This window comes from Styela clava, chromosome 11 (assembly GCF_964204865.1).
Source record: "Styela clava chromosome 11, kaStyClav1.hap1.2, whole genome shotgun sequence".
In the NCBI taxonomy this organism is placed as follows: domain Eukaryota; kingdom Metazoa; phylum Chordata; class Ascidiacea; order Stolidobranchia; family Styelidae; genus Styela; species Styela clava.
In genome coordinates, this window is record NC_135260.1 from 13,913,285 (window position 1) to 13,936,860 (window position 23,576).

At 38.7% G+C, this 23,576-nt stretch overlaps 4 protein-coding genes across 4 annotated transcripts; 3 read left to right on the forward strand and 1 right to left on the reverse strand.

The window, feature by feature from the left end:
• Nucleotides 1-2,715: 2,715 nt before the first annotated feature.
• LOC120341597 (uncharacterized) lies at nt 2,716-3,723 on the forward strand (the record flags this gene model as incomplete). The annotated part of the gene is made up of 2 exons (XM_078118043.1): nt 2,716-3,149; nt 3,231-3,723. Coding segments are annotated over 2 exons (927 nt in total), but the record flags the coding sequence as incomplete, so codon positions are not given.
• A 4,296-nt stretch (nt 3,724-8,019) lies between these two features.
• LOC120346942 (histone deacetylase 3-like) lies at nt 8,020-9,568 on the forward strand. The gene has a single exon (XM_039416734.2). The coding sequence runs from the start codon at nt 8,122-8,124 to the stop codon at nt 9,427-9,429; it is 1,308 nt and encodes a 435-aa protein (XP_039272668.1). The 5' UTR covers nt 8,020-8,121; the 3' UTR covers nt 9,430-9,568.
• A 645-nt stretch (nt 9,569-10,213) lies between these two features.
• LOC120346941 (protein SHQ1 homolog) lies at nt 10,214-13,049 on the forward strand. Its single transcript, XM_039416733.2, has 2 exons — nt 10,214-10,523; nt 10,981-13,049. Exons 1-2 carry the CDS (start codon nt 10,218-10,220, stop codon nt 12,007-12,009), a joined length of 1,335 nt encoding a protein of 444 aa, XP_039272667.2. The 5' UTR covers nt 10,214-10,217; the 3' UTR covers nt 12,010-13,049.
• A 3,828-nt stretch (nt 13,050-16,877) lies between these two features.
• LOC144429828 (uncharacterized) lies at nt 16,878-22,124 on the reverse strand. Its single transcript, XM_078118044.1, has one exon. The coding sequence runs from the start codon at nt 22,122-22,124 to the stop codon at nt 16,878-16,880; it is 5,247 nt and encodes a 1,748-aa protein (XP_077974170.1).
• Between the last annotated feature and the right edge of the window lie 1,452 nt (nt 22,125-23,576).

Consider the following 23,576-nt stretch of genomic DNA (forward strand, 5'->3'; position numbering starts at 1 on the left):
TTATCGGTTCTCCTCCCCCCCGGAATAAATATGTATATCCAATACAATATACAGATATAGGTACCTCAATATGATCAACATGGACTGGTACCGGTAACCGGAGTGAAACTGTGATTGTCATATGAATAATCCGTTCTATCGGCTCTCATTTAATTAAATATCAAATTTCATCTTGTATCTTACCAGATCTTTATCGGACTGGGTGGACTTAGTGACCTTTCGACCTACAGAGATATATAAATATATTTCCAGTTCAGTTTTCCACCAAAGATATATATACCGTATTTCCAGGCTAATAAGTCTACCCGGCAAATAAGACGATGTCTATTTTTAGCACTCAAAAAGAGGGTTTTTCCAATAGCCGTCCAATAACACGGGGTAGAAAACTTGCTTCTCTGTTGGTCAGCTAAAGACTACATGCGCTAATAATTTTATATTGTTAGAATTAATCATGTTTATTTGGTAGAATCAAACTCACAGAGTTAACTATTCTCAAAAATAAAGCGGTAATTTTAAGTTAAAAAGTGGCAATCATTTTGGATAACATATAATTTTATAGGGTAATAACCAGATCATGTTTGTTTGGTAGAATCATACTCACAGAATTAATATTTCTTCAACAAACGGAACGGCTAAACGGAAGGGTCCTAAATCACTTTATCTCCGTAGCCGTGTTTCTCCTTAAAGTACGAATAAGGGAGGGCGTGAATAGGGAGGGGGTGCTTCATGACACCAGTCAGTTATCACTACAAGGGAGTTTTTAAAGAATATGACAGATAACAGCTGCCAGTACAAAGTTAATTATGCATCATGATTGGAGACTCTTTTAATCGAGTACATGATAAAAAACATCAAACCAAATATAAGATTCACACAAATCCTGTTCTAAACTTACCTGCCCAATAAGACGCCCCCCCCCCCCCCAAATAAAAGGTGGTTTCGATCCCACCACTAGAAGGGGGCATTAAGGCATAACTGGTCATGAGAATAAACGCAACGCATTCCAGCATTCCGAGTCAGACGTTAGGATTAGATGACTAGATCCCAGGGAGCAGGAAAGCTGATGCCCCAGCTATTCCCTCTATTTTTGTGTGTTGTCTATTTTTGCATACGTTTCGAAACTTGAGGGCAACCCAGTTCCCCGCCACAGACAAGGGTAGGGTAGCAGCCTATAAGTCGTGAATCCAGAGAGGTACCGTAATGCCCTAGAGCCTGTAGAGCTGGGAGGCGGACAACTCGACTACACGGACAACTCACCAGAGACAACTCGACTACCTGGAGACCTGGTGAGTTGTCCGTCTTTTCGCATTTTCTACGATGGTGTTTTAGGTCTATAGAAAAGCGTTTTTGATGTTTTTAGTGCTCAAATGTCGAGAAAAATACATAAATATTCTCTAGAAAGCATTTTTATTTGTATAAGTGGCTTATTTTAATCATGTTGTATGAATACAAATACAGTCTACAGACGAAATTGGAGTAACGTTAGCGAAGTTAGACTGTTGACTTATAGGACTGTGTTCGTTTAATTTTATGAACTTTATTGGTATTAAATGTTTTGAATGAGCACATTTGAATATATTAAAACCTTTATACTTCACAGTAACACTTAAATATTTATGAATGTGAGCTTAGTAGTCTGTGATTGCAGTAGTCTAAACTCGCCAACGGCAGTCGCCCGTCAACTCACCAGCAAACGCTCTGCGACGTGACGTCATCGATGCTCGAGGTAAAGACAACTCGACTACCGAGCAACGAGAGGCAGACAACTCACTAGTCGAGCAATCGCTCTGCGATATAGATGCTCGAGGTAAAGACAACTCGACTACCGAGCAACCTCACTAGTCGAGCAATCGCTGTGCGATATCGATGCTCGGGGAGAAGACATTGCTTTGCAAAACGCAGACTCAATAGTTGCATAGCATTTACTTAGTGCCGACTGATATTAGTTGTAAGCCAACTCACCACGGCAAGGTTTCAGTCATAGAGTTGGAATTTCTTTTTGCAGAAGAAAACCAGGAACAGATAGGCACTGTCGCTGCGCCTGGCAAAGAAACTGGGCCGAAGAATGGATAAATTTAATATGATATTTGAATACTAAACGTTATGGGGAAATTTAATGGATGGAAGGTTTTGTTTTCTTTTTCGTTACGAATATTGAATTTTATTTGAATACTAAACGTTATGGGAAATTTGCTGCTTTACATACTTACTCTTTGCAATACTGCGGCCCGTAGATCCTTGAACACCTCCGAAGAAGAGAGTCCACAGATAACTCTCCTTCCTTAAACTGTTCCCAAACATGTTGCACCCTCTCGTTGGCTTCCGCATACCTGCCGTTGACACGCCCCACAACATTCTCTTCCAAAATATCCACAACGTCCACCTCTATCCCTATACTTACCTCGTACATTGTTGAGATTAAACTGTAAAAAGGCATATTTTTCCGAGTTATACTGTTGAAATGGCGGTGCCAACCTTCCAGATGATTGTTGGTTCTTATTTCTACGTCGAATACTGACCAATCCTTGGGAGTCCAGACACTGTTGTATAACCATGTGTTTTGAAAATATTCGGCGAAGTTCTTGAGATCTTGAGTATGCATCTTTTCTTTCAGTGATTTGAACCTGGACGTGATAAACATAGCAGGTATATAGCACAGCGCCATGACATGCTTTATCAGGTCTCTTGTCCCAGCGTCCCTAAAACAAAATAAAACACGACGCTATAGTAAACGGTGCACGTCACATAATCTTCTCAACAAGAAAACAACTTTCACTCCTGTCGAAGTCAAAAAGCTGGTATATGGATGGGACGTTCGACGTGGTTAAAGACCCATTTTATCAACTTTTTTCTATCCATGCATTCATCAGGAGCGGCGAATGCTCGAAACAAATTCCGTTTGTTTTTGTCCTTATGTCCCGGCGCAGGAAAATTGACTACGTCCACATCTTCAATGTAATTAACAACCTACTCACCCTTTCGTTTTCCGGTGCACGTGTGAAGAGATTCGTACTGGACTTCGAAGCCGCAACGTGGCAAGCACTTTCTTCAGTATGGCCGGACGTCGAAAAGCAGGGATGCTCTTTTCACTTCACTCAGGCCATCATGAAGAATGTGCGCCACAATAATTTGGCTCGCCTATACAACAAGTGAGTGGTTAACCATATTTATATATATGTCTTTGTACTTCTTCCACTTCTTTTGTTTTAACATGTTTTATTTTGTTTTAGGGACGCTGGGACAAGAGACCTGATAAAGCATGTCATGGCGCTGTGCTATATACCTGCTATGTTTATCACGTCCAGGTTCAAATCACTGAAAGAAAAGATGCATACTCAAGATCTCAAGAACTTCGCCGAATATTTTCAAAACACATGGTTATACAACAGTGTCTGGACTCCCAAGGATTGGTCAGTATTCGACGTAGAAATAAGAACCAACAATCATCTGGAAGGTTGGCACCGCCATTTCAACAGTATAACTCGGAAAAATATGCCTTTTTACAGTTTAATCTCAACAATGTACGAGGTAAGTATAGGGATAGAGGCGGACGTTGTGGATATTTTGGAAGAGAATGTTGTGGGGCGTGTCAACGGCAGGTATGCGGAAGCCAACGAGAGGGTGCAACATGTTTGGGAACAGTTTAAGGAAGGAGAGTTATCTGTGGACTCTCTTCTTCGGAGGTGTTCAAGGATCTACGGGCCGCAGTATTGCAAAGAGTAAGTATGTAAAGCAGCAAATTTCCCATAACGTTTAGTATTCAAATAAAATTCAATATTCGTAACGAAAAAGAAAACAAAACCTTCCATCCATTAAATTTCCCCATAACGTTTAGTATTCAAATATCATATTAAATTTATCCATTCTTCGGCCCAGTTTCTTTGCCAGGCGCAGCGACAGTGCCTATCTGTTCCTGGTTTTCTTCTGCAAAAAGAAATTCCAACTCTATGACTGAAACCTTGCCGTGGTGAGTTGGCTTACAACTAATATCAGTCGGCACTAAGTAAATGCTATGCAACTATTGAGTCTGCGTTTTGCAAAGCAATGTCTTCTCCCCGAGCATCGATATCGCACAGCGATTGCTCGACTAGTGAGGTTGCTCGGTAGTCGAGTTGTCTTCACCTCGAGCATCTATATCGCAGAGCGATTGCTCGACTAGTGAGTTGTCTGCCTCTCGTTGCTCGGTAGTCGAGTTGTCTTTACCTCGAGCATCGATGACGTCACGTCGCAGAGCGTTTGCTGGTGAGTTGACGGGCGACTGCCGTAGGCGAGTTTAGACTACTGCAATCACAGACTACTAAGCTCACATTCATAAATATTTAAGTGTTACTGTGAAGTATAAAGGTTTTAATATATTCAAATGTGCTCATTCAAAACATTTAATACCAATAAAGTTCATAAAATTAAACGAAAACAGTCCTATAAGTCAACAGTCTAACTTCGCTAACGTTACTCCAATTTCGTCTGTAGACTGTATTTGTATTCATACAACATGATTAAAATAAGCCACTTATACAAATAAAAATGCTTTCTAGAGAATATTTATGTATTTTTCCCGACATTTGAGCACTAAAAACATCAAAAACGCTTTTCTATAGACCTAAAACACCATCGTAGAAAATGCGAAAAGACGGACAACTCACCAGGTCTCCAGGTAGTCGAGTTGTCTCTGGTGAGTTGTCCGTGTAGTCGAGTTGTCCGTCAGCCGTAGAGCTGAAAGATAGTACGGTAGCGCGATAGAGGTAATATATGTAACTCGCTAGTTGTAGGGCAATTGGGGTTAAGTTAAATTTTATAATCAATTAAGCTAGCTTCAGGGGAATCCGCCTCGATCCCGACCGCATATTTCGGAATCGATAGATTTTGGAAAATACCACAAGCGTTAGAATACAACAATTCCGCTAGTATATCTGTATATAAGCGGAAAACCTATAAACAATCCTCGAGAAGACCCCCAGGTTGATTTATGGACGAGACGTTTAACCTCTTTCACACCGGGACCCTTCAAGCCTCACTTCTGTAAAACTCCGTCTTTAAAGCCCCCTAGTCTTATTTCAAAACTATGAAAGACGTTAAATACGAACGGCGATCGTGTACCGGTATATTAGGAAATCCTACTCCCTATATGATTCTGCCAATGTTAAATACTTATAGAGAGTCTTGCACCTAGTATGATAAAACCGTTGGCCGACTATACCCACCGATGCCCAACGTGCGAATACAAAACCCCGTATGTCTGTATGTGTCAAACTCTAATGTAGAGTGGATTGTACATAAACCTGTTTTTAATGCTTAAATATTTTTTGTATGTACATTTTTTCTGGTCAAATAAATTAAATATTAGGAAAGCTGATGCCCAGCTATAAGTATAGGGCAGCCACGATTAAACCCCATGTATTCGTATTTATTTACGGTTGAACCATAACCTCTCGTTCGGTTGCCAAATCAATGTAGAGTACCGTATAGCTGTATAGGGTTATTAAGCCAGTTATTACTGTATTAATGTAGGGAATTGATGGTTGAACCGGTAGACTACCGATGATGGGTTACGGTAGTGACGGGTCAGCGGGTACCGGTACCGTACCGGTACGTGGGCGCTACCGGTACCCTACGGCCTGCGGTAGGTACCGGTACGGCGCGAGAGCCGATAAGTCCAGCAATCTACTCGCACACAATTACATCAGTGTTAGCAATTTCTTTCTGTCTTTTGTTTGGATGTAACTTAACGTTAGTTACATTTGATAAAGAAATGCATTTATTACTGTATCAACTTTTCTCTGGAAATTGTTAATATTTTTATTGTTAATATTTTAATTTTTAATATTTTAATATGTTCATTGTTAATAAACTCTCTCTCTCTCTCTCTCTCTCTCTTTTGTTTAAAGTTCTAGTCTAATATTTCAGTAATTCCAAATTGCCTCAATCAAAGCCTACCAGTACAGAATGTGTTTTAGATCTGTAGATGAATAGGATCCTACAGTCCCGAAGCTGACAGTTGACAGAATCTTCAGGGGTCAGGGCAGTGTTCTCAAACCTAGAGGCCAGACTGGATTCCATGGCAGGTGCACGCCCAAAGGCGCTAGCCCTCCGCAAAAATGCACGCGAGCGAATTCAATTTTGCATGCCGAAAATTTGCGATTGCTCACCAATGTAAATCAGTTTAAATGGTTTTAAAATCAATCATTCCAGCAATATAAAGATGCCAAAATATTATAACTCCACCATTGTCGACTAATACTAGCTTGCAAGATTTGGTCTGATCGAAAAATTGCGAAGCAAAAAAGACCATATCGTGTTGAATAATAGGAATCCTGTGAGAATAGTTATGGACGAAAAGATCGCCTCAGCACCAACGCTGGCCAGGTACGGCTCTGATTCATCGTATTTTTCATACAATAATTTTACACGAATGTACTGAACAGTACTGGTATCTAAAGTCGCACAAACACTTTCAAAATTAGTGACGAAGTATAAAAATGATGTTTGAGGTCAAAGGTCAAGCGTCCATTTTGCTCTAATTTGACGTATTTTTTATCCATTAATTCTACGTAAAAACACTCCCAAAATTAATGACAAAGTAAGTCAATTTTGCTCTGGTTCAATGTATTTTTTTATCCAATAATTTTACGCGGATGTACTGAACAGTACCGGTATCCAAAGTCGCACAAACACTCTCAAATTTAGCGACAAACTGTAGAAATAATGTTTGGGGTCAAAGGTCAAACGTTCATTTTTGCTCTGATTCAACGTATTTTTTATCCGATACCAGTAATTTTACGCGGATGTATTGAGAGGTATCTAATGTCAAAGTCAGTTGCACGCGGGCGCAGTTGTTTTGCACGCTGTGAGCTATAATTGCATGCCAGGAATTCTTATTTGCACGCAGGCATTTCTGATTGCACGCCCGATTTCTCGTTCAAAAAGGCCATGACATCCAGACTGGCCTACAGGCAGACAGGGCTACAGACGGGAGGCGGACAACTCGACTACACAGACAACTCACCAGAGACAATAAAAATGCACTTATACAAATAAAAATGCTTTCTAGAGCATATTTATCTATTTTTCTCAACATTTGAGCACTAAAAATATCAAGAACGCATTTCTATAGACCTAAAACACCACCGTAGAAAATGCCAAAAGACTGACAACTCACCAGGCCTCTAGGTAGTCGAGTTGTCTCTGGTGAGTTGTCCGTGTAGTCGAGTTGTCCGTCAGACCTATGATTGTTCTTTTAACAACAATTTGAAAGTTATTGATTTTATTTTCTAGTAGATTTTATTGTTTATTTTATATTCAAATTGAACCCACTTGAGTAATGTCAATTTCAAAGACTTGCCCATGCAGCCATGACAAACAAGCGTTCTCATTTAGTGCAGCAATCTGACCTTACTGACTTAAAAAGATTTCCTGTTGAATAAATGTGAAGTAAAAATTACTGTTTTTTGTTATTGATAATTCAAGTATGCCACTATAAATAAACCTTAAAAATATTTTTGGGTCATGAGATTTTACAAAAAGTATTCCCAAAAAAGCTTGGGTCACTTGAAAAAAATGTTGGAATGTAACCACTGGCAGACTGGGTTAAGCTACTGTATTGATAGACACAATCATTTACTGGGCTACATATTATTCTTATTTACGGTAGTCATTGCTCTATACTTAACTAGCTGGATTTCCACCTCGTTTAGAACAAACTTCCAGATTGTGCTCTGCGATCGGCTGTTGTCGCTGCATCATGAAAACTTTGAATTTTTTGATATTCTTCTTTTTATAATTTTATTATTCAACTGCTTCCAAGGCAACTGAACATCAAATTTTGAATTCGAACCATTATATGTCACTTTGTGGTCTAAAATATTCTGTGAATGATGTTATTACAGTATTAAGTACTTCACTTGTTGAATTAAACAACCAAACAGTACAATGCTGGAATGTAGGCATTTTGTTATCCATCAATAATACATAAATAAAATGATTTAAACTCACCCTTATTCTGTTATTATATCCCTATATACAGCATGCAATTATAGTGGTATAGAAAGTTTAAATAAAAACATTCTTGATATAGATAGAATATTTGCGAAATATTCATAGTACATACTGACATAAGAGGCCATCATGTCCTCAGAAGGCAAAGATCGCAAAGTTGCATACTTCTATGATATGGACGTATCACATTTTCACTACGGACCTGGTCATCCCATGAAGCCTCACAGGCTTGCCCTTACACATAGTCTTGTTCTGCATTATGGACTGCAAAATAAAATGCAAATGTATAAACCATATCGTGCAACTCAACATGATATGTGCCGATTCCATTCAGAGGAGTATATCAATTTTCTGCAGAGAGTAACACCGATGAACTTACAAGGCTTCACCAAAAACTTACAAATGTTCAATGTTGGCGATGATTGTCCAGTTTTTCCTGGACTATATGATTTTTGCTCAATGTATACTGGTGCATCTTTACAGGCAGCAACTATGCTGAACAATAACAAATGTGACATAGCGATAAATTGGTCTGGTGGGCTTCATCATGCGAAAAAATATGAAGCATCAGGTTTCTGCTATGTCAATGATATAGTAATCGCAATTCTTGAACTTTTAAAGTATCATCCCCGTGTCTTATATCTTGATATTGATGTTCATCATGGTGATGGTGTTCAGGAGGCATTTTATCTAACTGATCGAGTCATGACTGTTTCATTCCACAAATATGGAAATTATTTCTTTCCTGGAACGGGTGATATGTATGAATGTGGTGCAGAAAGTGGGCGGTATTATTCTCTGAATGTTCCTTTGAAAGATGGCATCAATGACCAAACATACCATCAATTGTTTAAGCCAATTATGCGTGCTGTGATGGAGTCATATCGCCCAACTTGTATTGTGATGCAATGCGGAGCAGACTCTCTTGGATGTGATAGATTAGGATGTTTCAATTTAACCATAGACGGACATGGAGAAAGTGTGAAATTTATGAAAGAGTTTGGAGTTCCACTTATGTTCCTTGGTGGGGGAGGATATACTGTAAGAAATGTTGCGAGATGCTGGACATATGAAACCTCAATCATAACAGGTCAAGAAATAAGTGATGAATTACCATACAATGAATATTTTGAATTTTTTGGGCCTGATTATGTCCTGCGCCCAGATACAAGTCAAAGGGTTGAGAATCAAAATACCAAACAATATCTCGACATTCTCAAACAGACTGTTATGGAAAACTTGAGAACGATTGCTCATGCTCCCAGTGTTCAAATGCATGAAGTCCCTCCTGATCTTTTAACATTTGAAAACTATGAAGAAAACAATGATTTCGATGTTCGAGACCCTATTTCTCAACAAGAGCAAAGGATCGAAGCCGATAATGAATTTTTTGATGGGGATCAGGATAATGATAAGGAAAGTGATGTTAGTATATGATTCAAATTCTGTCTGTCCTGTTATGTCAGATTCTTGATGTTATACCTTTGACCATTTGCTGTGACTGCCATTGGATTGGAATGTCCAATAGAAATATTCATATTTTAAGTCGGGACCAAAAAGATTATGCCATTTTCAATTGAAATGAATTAAGCAATAATCGACACAGACTGTTTGCCAGGATACAGCAACAAATACTTTTGTCAATTTGCTCAATGGTCTGCATCTCTAAATGGTGATGAACAATGAATACTCAAATTTCGAATGACTGCAATTTTATTGAAACAGTATTTATCTTTTTTGTTGCAGCCCTATTGGTATTTCAATATAGATTTTGATTTCCATGCTACTTTGCCACCGATATAGCGCTTTCTACTTTGTATATTCTAGTCACTTGTATGTTTTTGGAATGACAGAATCATTGCTATTGAAGTGATTGTGATTTGACTGAATTTTTTTTTTTTCATATCGAACCCTTTGATTGATTTATTTGAAAATAACTAAATTCAAATGTTCAAATGTTTTGTTTGTTGCTACTAGCTAGTTGTATTAGCATGTAGTATTGATCTTCATTTTAATTTTTATGATATGTTGTGGTTGTATGTGAGGTTGCTATTAGTACAATGTGCAACATACGCAGGTTTTTGTTCTGCTGAAGGTCACATATTTTGCTAATCATTTTTTACGTTTTTAATATTGTAACTCTGGAATACTAATGAATTCTATTGCCTATTGGTGAATAATATTGTTTTAATATCTATATTTAAGATAACAGATATCTTGGAATAATGATAACGCCATTGTTTGAAATCACACAAGATGATATATTCCTGTATATCATGATTAAAGCTCCTTATTCCAAAGTATCAGAAGCAGATATTTACATAGAGGATGGAAGCTTTAGATTCCATGCAAAGCCATACTTTTTACGGCTCAGTTTTTCTGCTTCACTCACTGAAGATGACAGAGCAAGCTGTGTTTATGATGTTGAAAATGGAGAGTATAAACTAAAAATAGCTAAAACTGATCCTGGAACACATTTTGAAGATCTTGATATGTTGACCAAATTATTGACACCAGCAGGAGAGAGACAGGTAAAATATTTGTGCACGATCGACTTTTGAGAAAAAATGGATTCAAAGTGCGCGCTATGGTTCATAAAATACAATAAATATTTACAGTATCTACTTCCAAATATGTCCAGGATTTCTAGCTCGGCAAGAGATGAGGTTTTACATTTGATGAAGATTTATCATTCTTGTCTGGAATAAGCAATTATTATATTTTAAGTTATCATATATCAGAATTTTAGTAAATTTCAGATAAATACATTGGCGGTTAAAATTCACAAAAATACAACTAAAACAAATCATTTCACATTGATATTTTGCACAGCACTTGTTTCAAATTTAATTGAATCTTCAACTAAATGTCTGTCTTTTTCTGAAAGTAATTATTGCTTTATTTATCTTCTCACTAGTAAAAAGCTGTCTATACTTTGTGCTATTATGTTCCTACTGTTTAATTAAATTAAAACTTTAAAATTCTCAGGTGAAGAAACCATTGATTGAAGTTATTGAGAATGACGATAATGACGGAATCGGTGAAGATGATGAGCAGTTTGATTGGAGTTATCCTCAATTTCTTCCCAACAATGAACCAACAGAATCTTTGATCGGATGTGGATATGGATTTGCCAATTCGAAGTCTGGTGTATTTTCAAAACTTCAAGAAGACATTCACGATGTGATACAAATCCGAAATATAGAACAATCGTCTATAGAAAACAGGAGTTCTGAAAGAGTTGAATATGAAAATGATAAATTCAATCCGGAACATTATTTAGCTGATTTATTCGAAGAAACAAATATTGAAGAATTAATCAATTTGACTCCACCTTGGAAAACTGCTAAAGCTGATGGAATCAATTTTAGTGAGAAAGATAAATTTATTTTGAAGAATTTTCCGAATATAGAATATCTTCTTGATAAAGTCCAAACGCAATCTGTTTATATGGGTCTTGTAGACATTTTATTCAGTTATGCTTACAATTGGAGATGTACGGAAGGTGATTACAGTGTGGAGTCACCTTGGAATATAAGGACTGTAAGCACCACTTTATCATGGTGTGCTACTGATTCGCTTATTCACAAAACTTTAATAAACTCGTACAGACGATGCTTGATATTTCCTCTGTATAGAAATTGGAAATTGACAAAGGCATGTCATAAGGATGTTGCAAAAATTTTGTCGAACGGCAAGAAGTTTATTTTAAAATGCTTATTGCAAATTCATGACTTATTTGCAAATAGCGATCCATATTATGTGCTCAATGATATCTATATAAGAGATTATTGCATTTGGATACAAAAGTCTGGACCTGATGTTATACAATCTTTATCCAAAGCTGTTAAAGAAGTGAAAATCAAGAAAAAAGAAGTTGAACTTGATCTCGTGGAGTTGGAAAAAGCCGCACATTTAATGTTGGAGGAACAAGAATCTGAGCAATCAGAACAGTCATTATCGGTAAAAGATTCTACAGATGAAATATCATGTAAAATTGAAGAATTAAAAATATGATTGGATAAAAGAAAGTCATGTCTGTGCTAAAGTGTCTGTGAATAGTGTGAACACTATGGAAACAAATTTGCTTCAGAACAGGCAGAGTCTCGAAGTTGGAATCACAATTTATTGATGATTGTGGACCCCAGTGGCCACCTCCTCTTTTGGAAATTCGATGGCCCTTCAAAACCCTACTGAACACAGTTCAATGTCCGCGTGGTATACCTTCATAATTATTCTAACGCTACTGATTTTTTTTCTCGGATTATGATATTTCTAACTGTGATAGAGCGGGCAATATATCACAACTCGGTGGACGCGTGCCGTGTGCTAGCCACCGCACCCCTGATTACCCCGCGTAAGAAAATATAAATCCTATCAAGGTCATAGCTGGCTCCAAATTTGGGATGGGGTGGGGAGACTGTTCTCTGCGACATACTTGCCAATAGATTCTACTGTTTGTGAAGTCTATCGCCCTCGTGGTAAGCACTTGCAATAGTGCATGAGAAATCCTCCTGCGTTCTCAAAGTGTCATAAATTGTGATATGTTTGAATTTAGTATAAACCTTTGGCAATTAATATTTGTGCTGCATGCCGGATTTCTAGATTGTGTGATTAATACATGTTCTCCCTGAAATGCGAAGTGCTCATGATATATATCAGCGGTGGCCAACCTGCTTTCGACCGCGATTCACTAAATATTCAAAATTGTTCACGATCGACTGACCGGTAATAGATCATACACAAAAACGAATGAGTACTGAATACATGCAGATAACTGCACACACGCATACAAAAAATTCAACCGCGGCTCTGTGTGCGCATTCTTAACGAAATCGCCAAAAAAATTGCAATTTTATGTTCCATTCAATTTGATTATGTAATTGTACCCGGGGTAAATGTTTCATCGTTATTTAAGATTTATTCAAATCAAACAATTCAGATCTGAGGCCTGCCTAATTTTTAATCATAAGTGTTAATATTTGCTCAAAAAACCTTGCCAAGTATGGATACTTTTATATCTTAACAGCGAAAAATAAATATACTCAAACCATAAATGTTACATTTACATGTCTACTTTAAACTTCAGCAACCTATCGAATTTACAATTTTCTCCAAATTCGATTCTTCGCTCGTTTGGAATTAGAAATAGTTGGTCTTTCGGATCGACAGCGACAAAACTCGCATTTGTTACTTAATAATATGCTATATGGGGCTCCCTAAGATTCGTATACTAGATGTGTATACCATGTGATGTGTATACCATGTTGTGCACATGTAGGCTACAGTACTGTATTTCTCCCGTTCTAAAACACACAACAGGCGCTGCATGAAACTGGTTCAAGGCAATTTTTGGGGCATGTTAATAAATTCATTCAACATCAGACGCGCTTGACTACTCGAGACGTAGCGACCGACATGTTGGCCACCCCTGATATTTATTATAAAGTAATGATAATAATGAAAAATCACACTATTTCCAACTAATAATACAGGCAGGGGCGAATCGATGGCTTCAATAACGATCTATTCCACAACCCCATTGCTCGCTAGCCAGGGAATTTCAATTTGTATCTTTGGTATTGCATATTTGGCGTTGCCTGCCATTCAAGGAAATTGTTTCATTGGTACCTCATTCCCCGCGGCAAAACAGTAATGATGAAGCTTTTAAAAATTCCTTTCTTTCCGGAAGATTCCCGGCCTTACGTTTAGCGACGAAGAAGCATGTGAATAAATATGGTTGAGCAATATTTGTAAGTAGGAATTTCTGCGACAGCATAAGCTGTCGATAAAAAATTGAAGCAAACAAGCAATTAATGCTGGCATATGGGTAAAGTATAAGTTCGTTATTACCGCTGGAGAAGCAGTCTCCTAAATGTTGTTCAAATCATTGCTACATCGATAGGCACTTGACGTTAAAACTATGCCAGAAAGGAGGTCGAAAAAGTGATTTGGATATTGTTCTCAGCGATATCATAAAAAGTGTTAGTTTTGTTTAACCTTTTAAGAAACTGAATGTTTTCAAAACAATCAGATGAATTGGGGCTATTATGTCATGCTGAAGTAGGCTGGTTATCAAGAAAAAATGTTTTGAAACGAGTGTTCCATGTATGAAAAGAGCCGCCTTGCAAAATTGTCTTGTCCAACTGCAGTATTCAAAATTACAAATCAGGTAAAACAATCGATGCAAGGTAAAAATGTTATATTATTGGAGCTAGTAGCAAGATGTAAGATTACAAATTGGAAGTGGTGGCAGAATAATGTAGCAAAATGTGATTTTGCAGATTTCGAATGTATGGGCCATTCCATTAAGACTTGTGTCTCGAATAGTATCCTTGAAAATTGTGATGTAGGGTCACAAATGAGTGTTTTATTTTAGTTTTATCAATTTAGACTTCAGTATTATACAAAAAAATTTATTGGAATATCAAATTTACCGTTCACCTTTTTTATGTGTCGTGCAACCTAATTATATTTGCTCATTAGTAATTATTAACTGACATTGCAAATCAGCCCGCAGAGTCGCACTTTTAAAAATACCCACATGTTCCCTAGGAGTCGCCAAAATCCAGGTACTGTGATTTTCAGTTCTGGATGCCTTCCCTATACTGTTGTGCGGAATGTATGATGAGAAAGCATACTGTAGTGTTTAGAACTTTAGAACAGCCATTATGGAATGCTTGTACCAATGTAACAACATTTTTGGAGAGCCATAGTCTGTCTATAGGTTCCTCCGGTGGTGTCATATCTTGTACAGGTGTATAGCGGGTTAGCTATATTAATTGATTTTATACTTTTACAGTTTCTAGTTTAAAATATGAGTAGCAACAGATTGGTGGTTCTGTAGTAATTCACATGACTCCAAGTTATGGCCTTGACTGCTGCAGAAAGAAAACGCAGATCAAGATCGAAGCGAAAACTAGAAAACCCAGCAAGGGAACAAGAGCAGAAAAGAATACATATGCAGCGTTATCGCCAAAATAAAAAAAGGAAATTTAATTTGCTGTCTCCATTAGAACAAGCTAAACAAAGAAACATAGAAAGGAAAAGGGAGCGTGACATTAAACGTAAACAGAGAAGAGCGAAAAGTGCTGAAAAACAACTAAAAATATCTTTTGAATCCCGTTGTGGCAGCAGAAGTGCTAAGTCCAAGGCCATATAAAGGGCCAAAAAAGCGTTGTCATCCAGTCAAGCGGAACTATATGATTTAATTAAGACCCGTACGGTTGAAGTTACTGATGGCCAATCATTCAAAAGTGCATTTGACATACTCCAGTCACGAATATCAATAATTTACAAATCAAAAATTGAAAAACACCTGGCATTACACAACAGTAAAGCAAAATTTGATTCTGCTAGGCCTCTTGTTAGGATTTCACATCACATTCAAATGGAAAATCACCAACCTTGGGTGTTTTTTTTAACAGATCAGATGTTGGCGTTGGCTTAAAATTATTAACGAGTTAAATTGAGTATTGTTGATCGGTATGGTGAATATCTGTGGCACACACTCCCTGACTTCAATCAGCCAGTAGCCTATTTGTTGTGCCAGGAATCCTTCTGATAAGTCAACGATGGGAGCTTGCCTTCTGGGTTTGGATACGCTTAACCTGACTGCCGCTGAAATTCCAATGCACTAAACCAGACACAGTTCCGAATCGAACTTGTTTTATTTTACCACTCAACATAAAGTGCTATTGTGGCCACTCGTGTAAGGTCAGGTGATTTAAAAATAGTTTGGACTGCAACGCAACCAAATCCTACTTAATCAGATATACATATGTAACTAAATGCAAAAATAAATACAGTTTTAAGTACAATCCTAATAACTTTATCCCTATTTCAACACATGTCTACATAAAACACAACCCTAAGTTCCCTAAAATACAACCCTAAGTTATTATTGAATCTACAACAAAAACGTGCGGCCCTTTTACCAGTGCTGATAAACCAAGAGACTGTTGCAACAACAGGTTGCCACAATATGCACCATATACCAATTACGAATGGGCACTAGATTGCAATCAGAAAGTATTATGTCAATTGAATGCGAGTCATCAAAAATGGATACTAAGTCTATACCTAAAACAGTTCTAAATAAATGAAATAATATACAAATACCAATGTGCAGTGACTAAATACATCAGAATATTTGCATAAGAAAAGCAATATGTGGCAACACTATATGCACTGCCTTATTAGGAATGAAACGGCAATCATCCTCAACACACCGGCCCCAATCATTTTGTTCACAAAATTATTTTAAACAATGAGGATGATTTATCCAACAATCGAACACAATGAAAACATGCAATAAAATAACATACTGAGAACATGAAATGAAACAACATATACAAAAAAATGACCTGGACCACTGAACATGTTTGGCAATAAAGGACAGAAGCTTAAGCAGCTTCAAGTAGGCAGAGTTTCCTAACATCACGAACTAGATCCGAATTCCTAGTATGAACCTTAACCCTCCTAACCATCCCATCCTTATCGGGAAATACCTCAATCACTCTACCCTTGGGCCAAACGCCGCGCGGAGTATCGTCGCCATACAGAAGCACAATGTCACCCACTTTCAAATTTCTCTCAGGAAAGAGCCATTTCTGTCTCTTTTGCAATAGCGGTAAATACTCCTTTGTCCAGCGATTCCAGAATCGATCAAGACTGAGCTGGACATGTCTCCAATTTTCGCGAAACTCGTCACCGCGCGTAAACTTATCGGGAGCAATAGAGGGATCAAGATTTCCAGTCAAAATGGAATTTGGTGTCAGAACCTCCAAATCCCTTGCATCATCACTAATAGGTGTCAATGGGCGATCATTCAGAATTCTTTCTACCCCAGTCAGCATGGAGATGAGCGAAAAATCAGTAAATGTTCATGATTTAGCACAAATCGCATAAAGAACTCTTTTTGCCTCCCGGACCATTATCTCAACCAAGCCATTCTGGTGAGGTGCTAAAGGCGGTTGAAAATCCCACTGAATTCCATGTTGTGACAGAGAATTTGAAATTTGACTCTGATTCCACTTACAAATCCCCTCAGCAAGAAGTCTCTCACCAGCCACAAAGTTTGTGCCATTATCTGAAATTACATGGGATGGTTTTGAACGCCTATCACAAAATCGAAAAAAGGCCTGCAAAAATGCAGATGCATCAAGTGATTCCGAGACCTCAATATGAACAGCCCTAGTGACTGAACAGGTGAATATGCATCCATACCGCTTGTATTCCTTACGTCCCAATTTGACTTTCAATGGGCCAAAGTAATCTACAGCAGTGTGATAGAAAGGAGTGCGACCACCCAGAACACGCGACTCTGGCAGAGGAGCCATCCACTGTGAACCAGGTCTACTCGCCCTCAACTTGCACAATTTACAAGCATTTAGCACCTTACGAACTTCCGCCTGTCCACAAAGAATCCAAAATTTTTCCCGCACAGAGGAAAGAGTGTGCAATGTACCAGAATGACCATTTTGCCGATGATAATACTCTATTATCAATTTTGTTACATGATGATGAGGTGGTAATATTATTGGATGCTTCTGCTCCGGTGATAAATGTGAGTGTCGAAGACGGCCACCCACCCGCAAAATATCATTGTCTAAAAATGGGCTAAGTTTAATGAGAGCCTTAGAATGTGGTGATGTAGGCAACTTAGAACCACTGCTCAAGTAGTCTGGTCCGTCATGTACACGCTCACTAAAATATTCGAGCTCTGGAGAAAACGATTCAATTTGGGCCAACTTGCAGATCTGAATAGTTGCTACACTAAGTTCCGTAACAGTTAAATCTCCAGTCATTGGAGAGTCATTTGATCGACAGGTTTTCCACAAAATAAAAAACTTAAAACGCAACATCCATGCAATTGTTCTCGACAATTTTTCCCACGTTGAATAGCGATTAATTAACTCAGGAAAATACTGGGATCTCTTTTGAACTTCAACAAGATTCACCTTAATTTCACAATGTAAATCGGAATTAGTTGGTATGGTATCTGACACTGATGAAGTGCCAGGCCATGAAACACTTTGTTGCCACAAAAAACTCGGACCTTGAAACCATAATTTTGCCTTATCCAGCTTATCTGGCATAAGGCCACGAGAAGCGATGTCTGCTGGATTTTCATTTGTTGGAACATGAGACCACTGCGACACATCAGAGATTGATTGAATAATATTAACCCGATTGGCTACAAAAGTCTTAAAGCGCTGTGATCTACTATTCAACATCTGCAACACAGTCATCGAGTCTGTCCAATAACAAGTTTCGTGTATCTCATAGTCTAGTGCATTTGTAACAGAATGCGCAAGTTCTGTGGCAACGACTGCCGCCGTCAATTCTAGTCGTGGAATTGTCACTAGCTTCTTGGGGGTAACACGCGCAGTACCCTTTACAAATGCACAGTGAACCTCGCCGGATTCGTTCTCCAACCTAAGGTACGCTACTGCACCGTAGCCCACTCTACTTGCGTCGCAAAAACAGTGAAGCTGCACATTCGCCGCCTCAAATCCTTCCGGTTTGTAGCAACGTTGTATAGTCAACTCCCTCAAACTAGGCAAGGTGCTGATCCATTTCTCCCAACCATCATACAAGTCTCCCTCGACAGGATCATCCCACGAGTAACCCAAAAAACACAAATCCTGCAAAATGCGCTTTGCGGGAATCAAAAACGGTTGAATAAACCCCAATGGATCATATACCTGGCCAAGCATGCTGAGCATGCCACGGCGCGTTGAGGGTCGAAACTCAATTTCCACCCGAACCTTGAAGACATCGTGCACCATGTTCCAATAAATTCCCAGCGTACGTTCCGTCAACTCTGTACTAAAGTCAAGCGCTTTCGTTGCGGTTGAGCGATCCGCCTCGGGAATCGCTTCCATTACTTCAATTTTATTACAAGCAAACTTTGTAAGACAGAACCCACCCGATGCGAGTAATTCGATCAGCTGATTTATCAATTGAAGTGTTTCATCGACGGTACGTTTCGACTTCACACCATCATCAACGAAAAAACTGCGTTGCACTGTCTGTATCGTTTCCAGATCAGCATTCGTTAGATTGTCATCAGCGACACGTTTCAACACAAATGACGCAATCGAAGGACTCGACGTCGCGCCAAAAACATGCGAACACATTCGCAGATCAATAGGTTTCTTTCCCAAGTCGTCATTCGGATACCACAGAAAACGCATCGCATCACGATCTCGACTGTCCAGAATAACACGTAAATACATTTCGCGCACATCACAAATAAAGGCAACCGCTTCCTCGCGAAACCGCAGTAGAATACTCACCAAATTCGTATTTAGGTCTGGACCTGAAAGTAAATTCTTGTTAAGTGAAGTGCCGCCGCACTCCGCACTGCAATCGAAAACAACCCGGAACTTGGCCCCAGTAGAGTGGTGTGGCATATACCAAGTCCTACCCAGAGACCCAGGATCACCCTCAGGCACTATTTCCGCATACCCCTTGTCTAAGTAATCATTAATTTTGGACTTGTATTTAAAAAATAAATCAGGGTCCCTAATGAATTTTCGTTTTTGGGACTCTAATCTTTTCACTGCCATTTGACGATTGTTTGGAAGTTTAATATTTTTATCTTTCCATGGAAGAGCAACTTGGTACCTCCCATTTACTTTTACTGCAGTGTCATTCATCACTACAAGAGCTTTCTTATCATCTAGGGAATGTTCAGTGGTGAAGGGATCACAATCTAAATCTATAAAATCATGACCACAAATTTTGCACAAAAATTGATCAGTATCACATGCACACACAGTATTTAGACGAGGACATGAAACATCACTTACACTTTCACAACTGCTATGAGACATAGTTCTGTCAGGACCGAAAAGAGCCCAACCAAATACTGTCCTGTGAGCAGCGGGAAACTTTGCCTTTTGATCACAAAGCCTAATTTCAGAAATGGGATGATTGGCTAACACTTCAGCACCAATCAATAAATCAACCTCACTAGATCCTAGCACAGGAAATTCCAAATCACCCAAATGAGGATATTTCTGCAACACATTAGCAGTCGGGATAGAACTCTCTAAATTGGGTAAATTAATTGCCAAAACATTGGGAATGTCAACAACCCTTTCCGAATCACAACCTTTTACTTTCAGTGAAACTGTTTTACCACTGTGTAATTTACTACCATTCGCTGTTGCGAGCATACAATCTTCAGGTTTACCCTCAATACCCAATTTTGCAAGTAAATTGTGGGAGCACAAGGATCTGGTAGACCCTTCATCTAAAAAGGCATAAGTACACACAGCATCAGAAGCACCATTGCTGGTAACCTCTACAGGTACAACCTTAAGTCTAACAAAATTTTGAATATTTTCCGAACAATTAACATTTGCGAAATAAGCACCGGCCCCATTTTCTTTCTTGGGGGCAGACACATTATTTTGAGAATTAGCATTGCTAGAAAAATGAGCACCAGTGGTTGGTGGCTTCTTTTGATCAACATGTAATAAACTGTGATGTAATTTACCACAGCCATTTACTTGACACACATATTTAGAAGGACAATTATTTGCACGATGAGAACGATACAAGCAATTAAAGCAAAGATTATTTCGTCTCACCATTTCGGCGCGATCATTAACACTTCTCCCTTTAAACTCGACACAGTTGTGTAAAGCATGATTTCCTTGACAGTCCACACACTTGTACTGCAAATCAGCTACCTTGGGTCCTGGAGTCTTCTCTTGGGTATTGGTGACTGCATACGATGTGGTTCTTGTCATCCTAGGTTTGGTGACTCGAATAGTTGATTTCTGTTTGGCAGAATTCTTGGTCACAATCCGACCATAAAATGTAGTAGTTAGCTGCGCTTTCTTCACCACAAATGCAACCAAGTGTGAAAATGTAGGAAGTTTACTGTCATCAAATTGGTCCGCATACTTTCGTTGCAAGTACATGGGCAGACGTGAGAATACACGCTCAAGATTTTCATAGCCATCCATGAATGAATTTGCATTCCATTCACTAAGCACAATCTCACAATTACGCAGTTGAGTGGCCAACTTGCAAAGTCCTTGAGTGTCATCGTCCATAATCTTGGGACCATTTGTTACCTCTTTACTTGTAGCTTCAATTACCACAGTTCGGTTACCAAACTGTTCATGTAAGGTTTGCCACGCCATCTGATAGCCCTTGCTTGGTGGCGACACTAGTACTAAATTCTTGATGGCATCCTTTGCGATGCCAGAACACAATTGAATCAGCTGTGCAAGCTTTGTCTCAGGCGCATGTTGGTGACAATGAATGTTAGTCTCAAATGACTTCATGAAGGCATGGAAACGCAGGGGATTTCCATCAAACTCCATCAGTTCCACTTTGGGCAATCCCATGCCAACTTGACGATTGCCACTTTCGTATGAATTTACTACTGGCTGATGCGCACCAGTAGCAAGTGTTGACACAGATGGTGCAAAACCGCCCTGAACGACACCTCCACTGCCATATGAATTTACTACTGGCTGATGCGCACCAGTAGCATGTGTTAACACAGGTGGTACAGAACCGCAGCTCTGCAGCACTCCTTCCCTTGCATATGAATTTACTACTGGCTGATGCGCACCAGTAGCATGTGTTAACACAGGTGGTACAGAACCGCAGCTCTGCAGCACTCCTTCCCTTGCATATGAATTTACTACTGGCTGATGCGCACCAGTAGCATGTGTTAACACAGGTGGTACAGAACCGCAGCTCTGCAGCACTCCTTCACTTGTAATAGGGGAAGATTCCCAAACAACAGTAGATTTTGAAGGCTCACGAACCATATGTGCGTGACCTACATCTGAAGCATATTGTCTCATTGGTAGTTGGTGAACTGTTTCATCAGAAGAAAAATGCAATCTCGTGAGATCCACTGAGTCGCCATGTCTGGACGAAGTCCCTGATGAACTAGCCTTTAGAAGTAGCTCAGCCTTCTTCTTCTTCGCTTCTGTCATTGCTGTTTCTATTTTTTCTCTTAACAATTCTTCTTGAGCTTCAAGAAGCATTAGTTCTGCCTGGAGGCACTTTGATGATGTTGATGAAAGTCTTGTTTTCGCTGAGCTAGATGAATGCGTGGAAGCAACTTCAGAGTATTGTATATTTTTCGCCATAATCCACCCGTAGTCGGGTACCGTGTACTATTTTTAAATGATGATCGGTATGGTGAATATCTGTGGCACACACTCCCTGACTTCAATCAGCCAGTAGCCTATTTGTTGTGCCAGGAATCCTTCTGATAAGTCAACGATGGGAGCTTGCCTTCTGGGTTTGGATACGCTTAACCTGACTGCCGCTGAAATTCCAATGCACTAAACCAGACACAGTTCCGAATCGAACTTGTTTTATTTTACCACTCAACATAAAGTGCTATTGTGGCCACTCGTGTAAGGTCAGGTGATTTAAAAATAGTTTGGACTGCAACGCAACCAAATCCTACTTAATCAGATATACATATGTAACTAAATGCAAAAATAAATACAGTTTTAAGTACAATCCTAATAACTTTATCCCTATTTCAACACATGTCTACATAAAACACAACCCTAAGTTCCCTAAAATACAACCCTAAGTTATTATTGAATCTACAACAAAAACGTGCGGCCCTTTTACCAGTGCTGATAAACCAAGAGACTGTTGCAACAACAGGTTGCCACAATATGCACCATATACCAATTACGAATGGGCACTAGATTGCAATCAGAAAGTATTATGTCAATTGAATGCGAGTCATCAAAAATGGATACTAAGTCTATACCTAAAACAGTTCTAAATAAATGAAATAATATACAAATACCAATGTGCAGTGACTAAATACATCAGAATATTTGCATAAGAAAAGCAATATGTGGCAACACTATATGCACTGCCTTATTAGGAATGAAACGGCAATCATCCTCAACAATTGTAATTGTTTGAAATCTTTAGATGTGTTGATGAGAGTACTGTACAAGTCGATGTGTGAGTGCGTTGAAAAATTTTTTCAGGTTCACTGTTATTAATTCTGCTTTTTTGTTATTTGAATATAGAATGAGTAAGGTTCAAGTTATTGCAGCTGTCAGTGGGCTTATAAAAAAAAGTATACACTGTGGACGAAGAAGTCGTACAATGAGCAGCCGGTTGGAGAATGATGTACGTATATTGTTATATGTTGCGGGCCTAAATATAGGACATGTCTTCACCTTTTTAACGACGCATTAGCAGTTTTTCAAGAGATGGTAGACGTCGCTGTTCAAGAGTGGAAAATGTCCGGTAGTATACTATATATTTTATATTTGCTAATTGAGGCTTGTGTGCAACTTTTATGCAGTTTTGTTCAACCCACATAAAGCAAATCATTGGACAATGATACAAAACATATTGCTGGCAATGTAAAAATATATTGCATCTCACAACCTGCAAAATTTCTGGAATTGTCCTGTGGAGTCACTTGGAATAGCCCATCTTGGTTTTCCTATTTTGGATTATTCGGTCAATCACAAGTAAAAGACAAGTTAAGACAGAAAAGAACAGTATATATATAAATCTATAAGATACTGTAGAATTGTGATGATCAAGTTGGCAAT

Excerpts from the sequence above, each read along its gene's own strand:
- LOC120346942 (XM_039416734.2), top strand. The coding sequence starts at position 8,122 with ATGTCCTCAGAAGGCAAAGATCGCAAAGTTGCATACTTCTATGATATG.
- LOC120346941 (XM_039416733.2), top strand. The coding sequence starts at position 10,218 with ATGATAACGCCATTGTTTGAAATCACACAAGATGATATATTCCTGTAT. Across the intron at positions 10,524-10,980 it reads CACCAGCAGGAGAGAGACAG|GTGAAGAAACCATTGATTGA; the intron begins GTAAAATATTTG and ends TAAAATTCTCAG.
- LOC144429828 (XM_078118044.1), bottom strand. The coding sequence starts at position 22,124 with ATGGCGAAAAATATACAATACTCTGAAGTTGCTTCCACGCATTCATCT.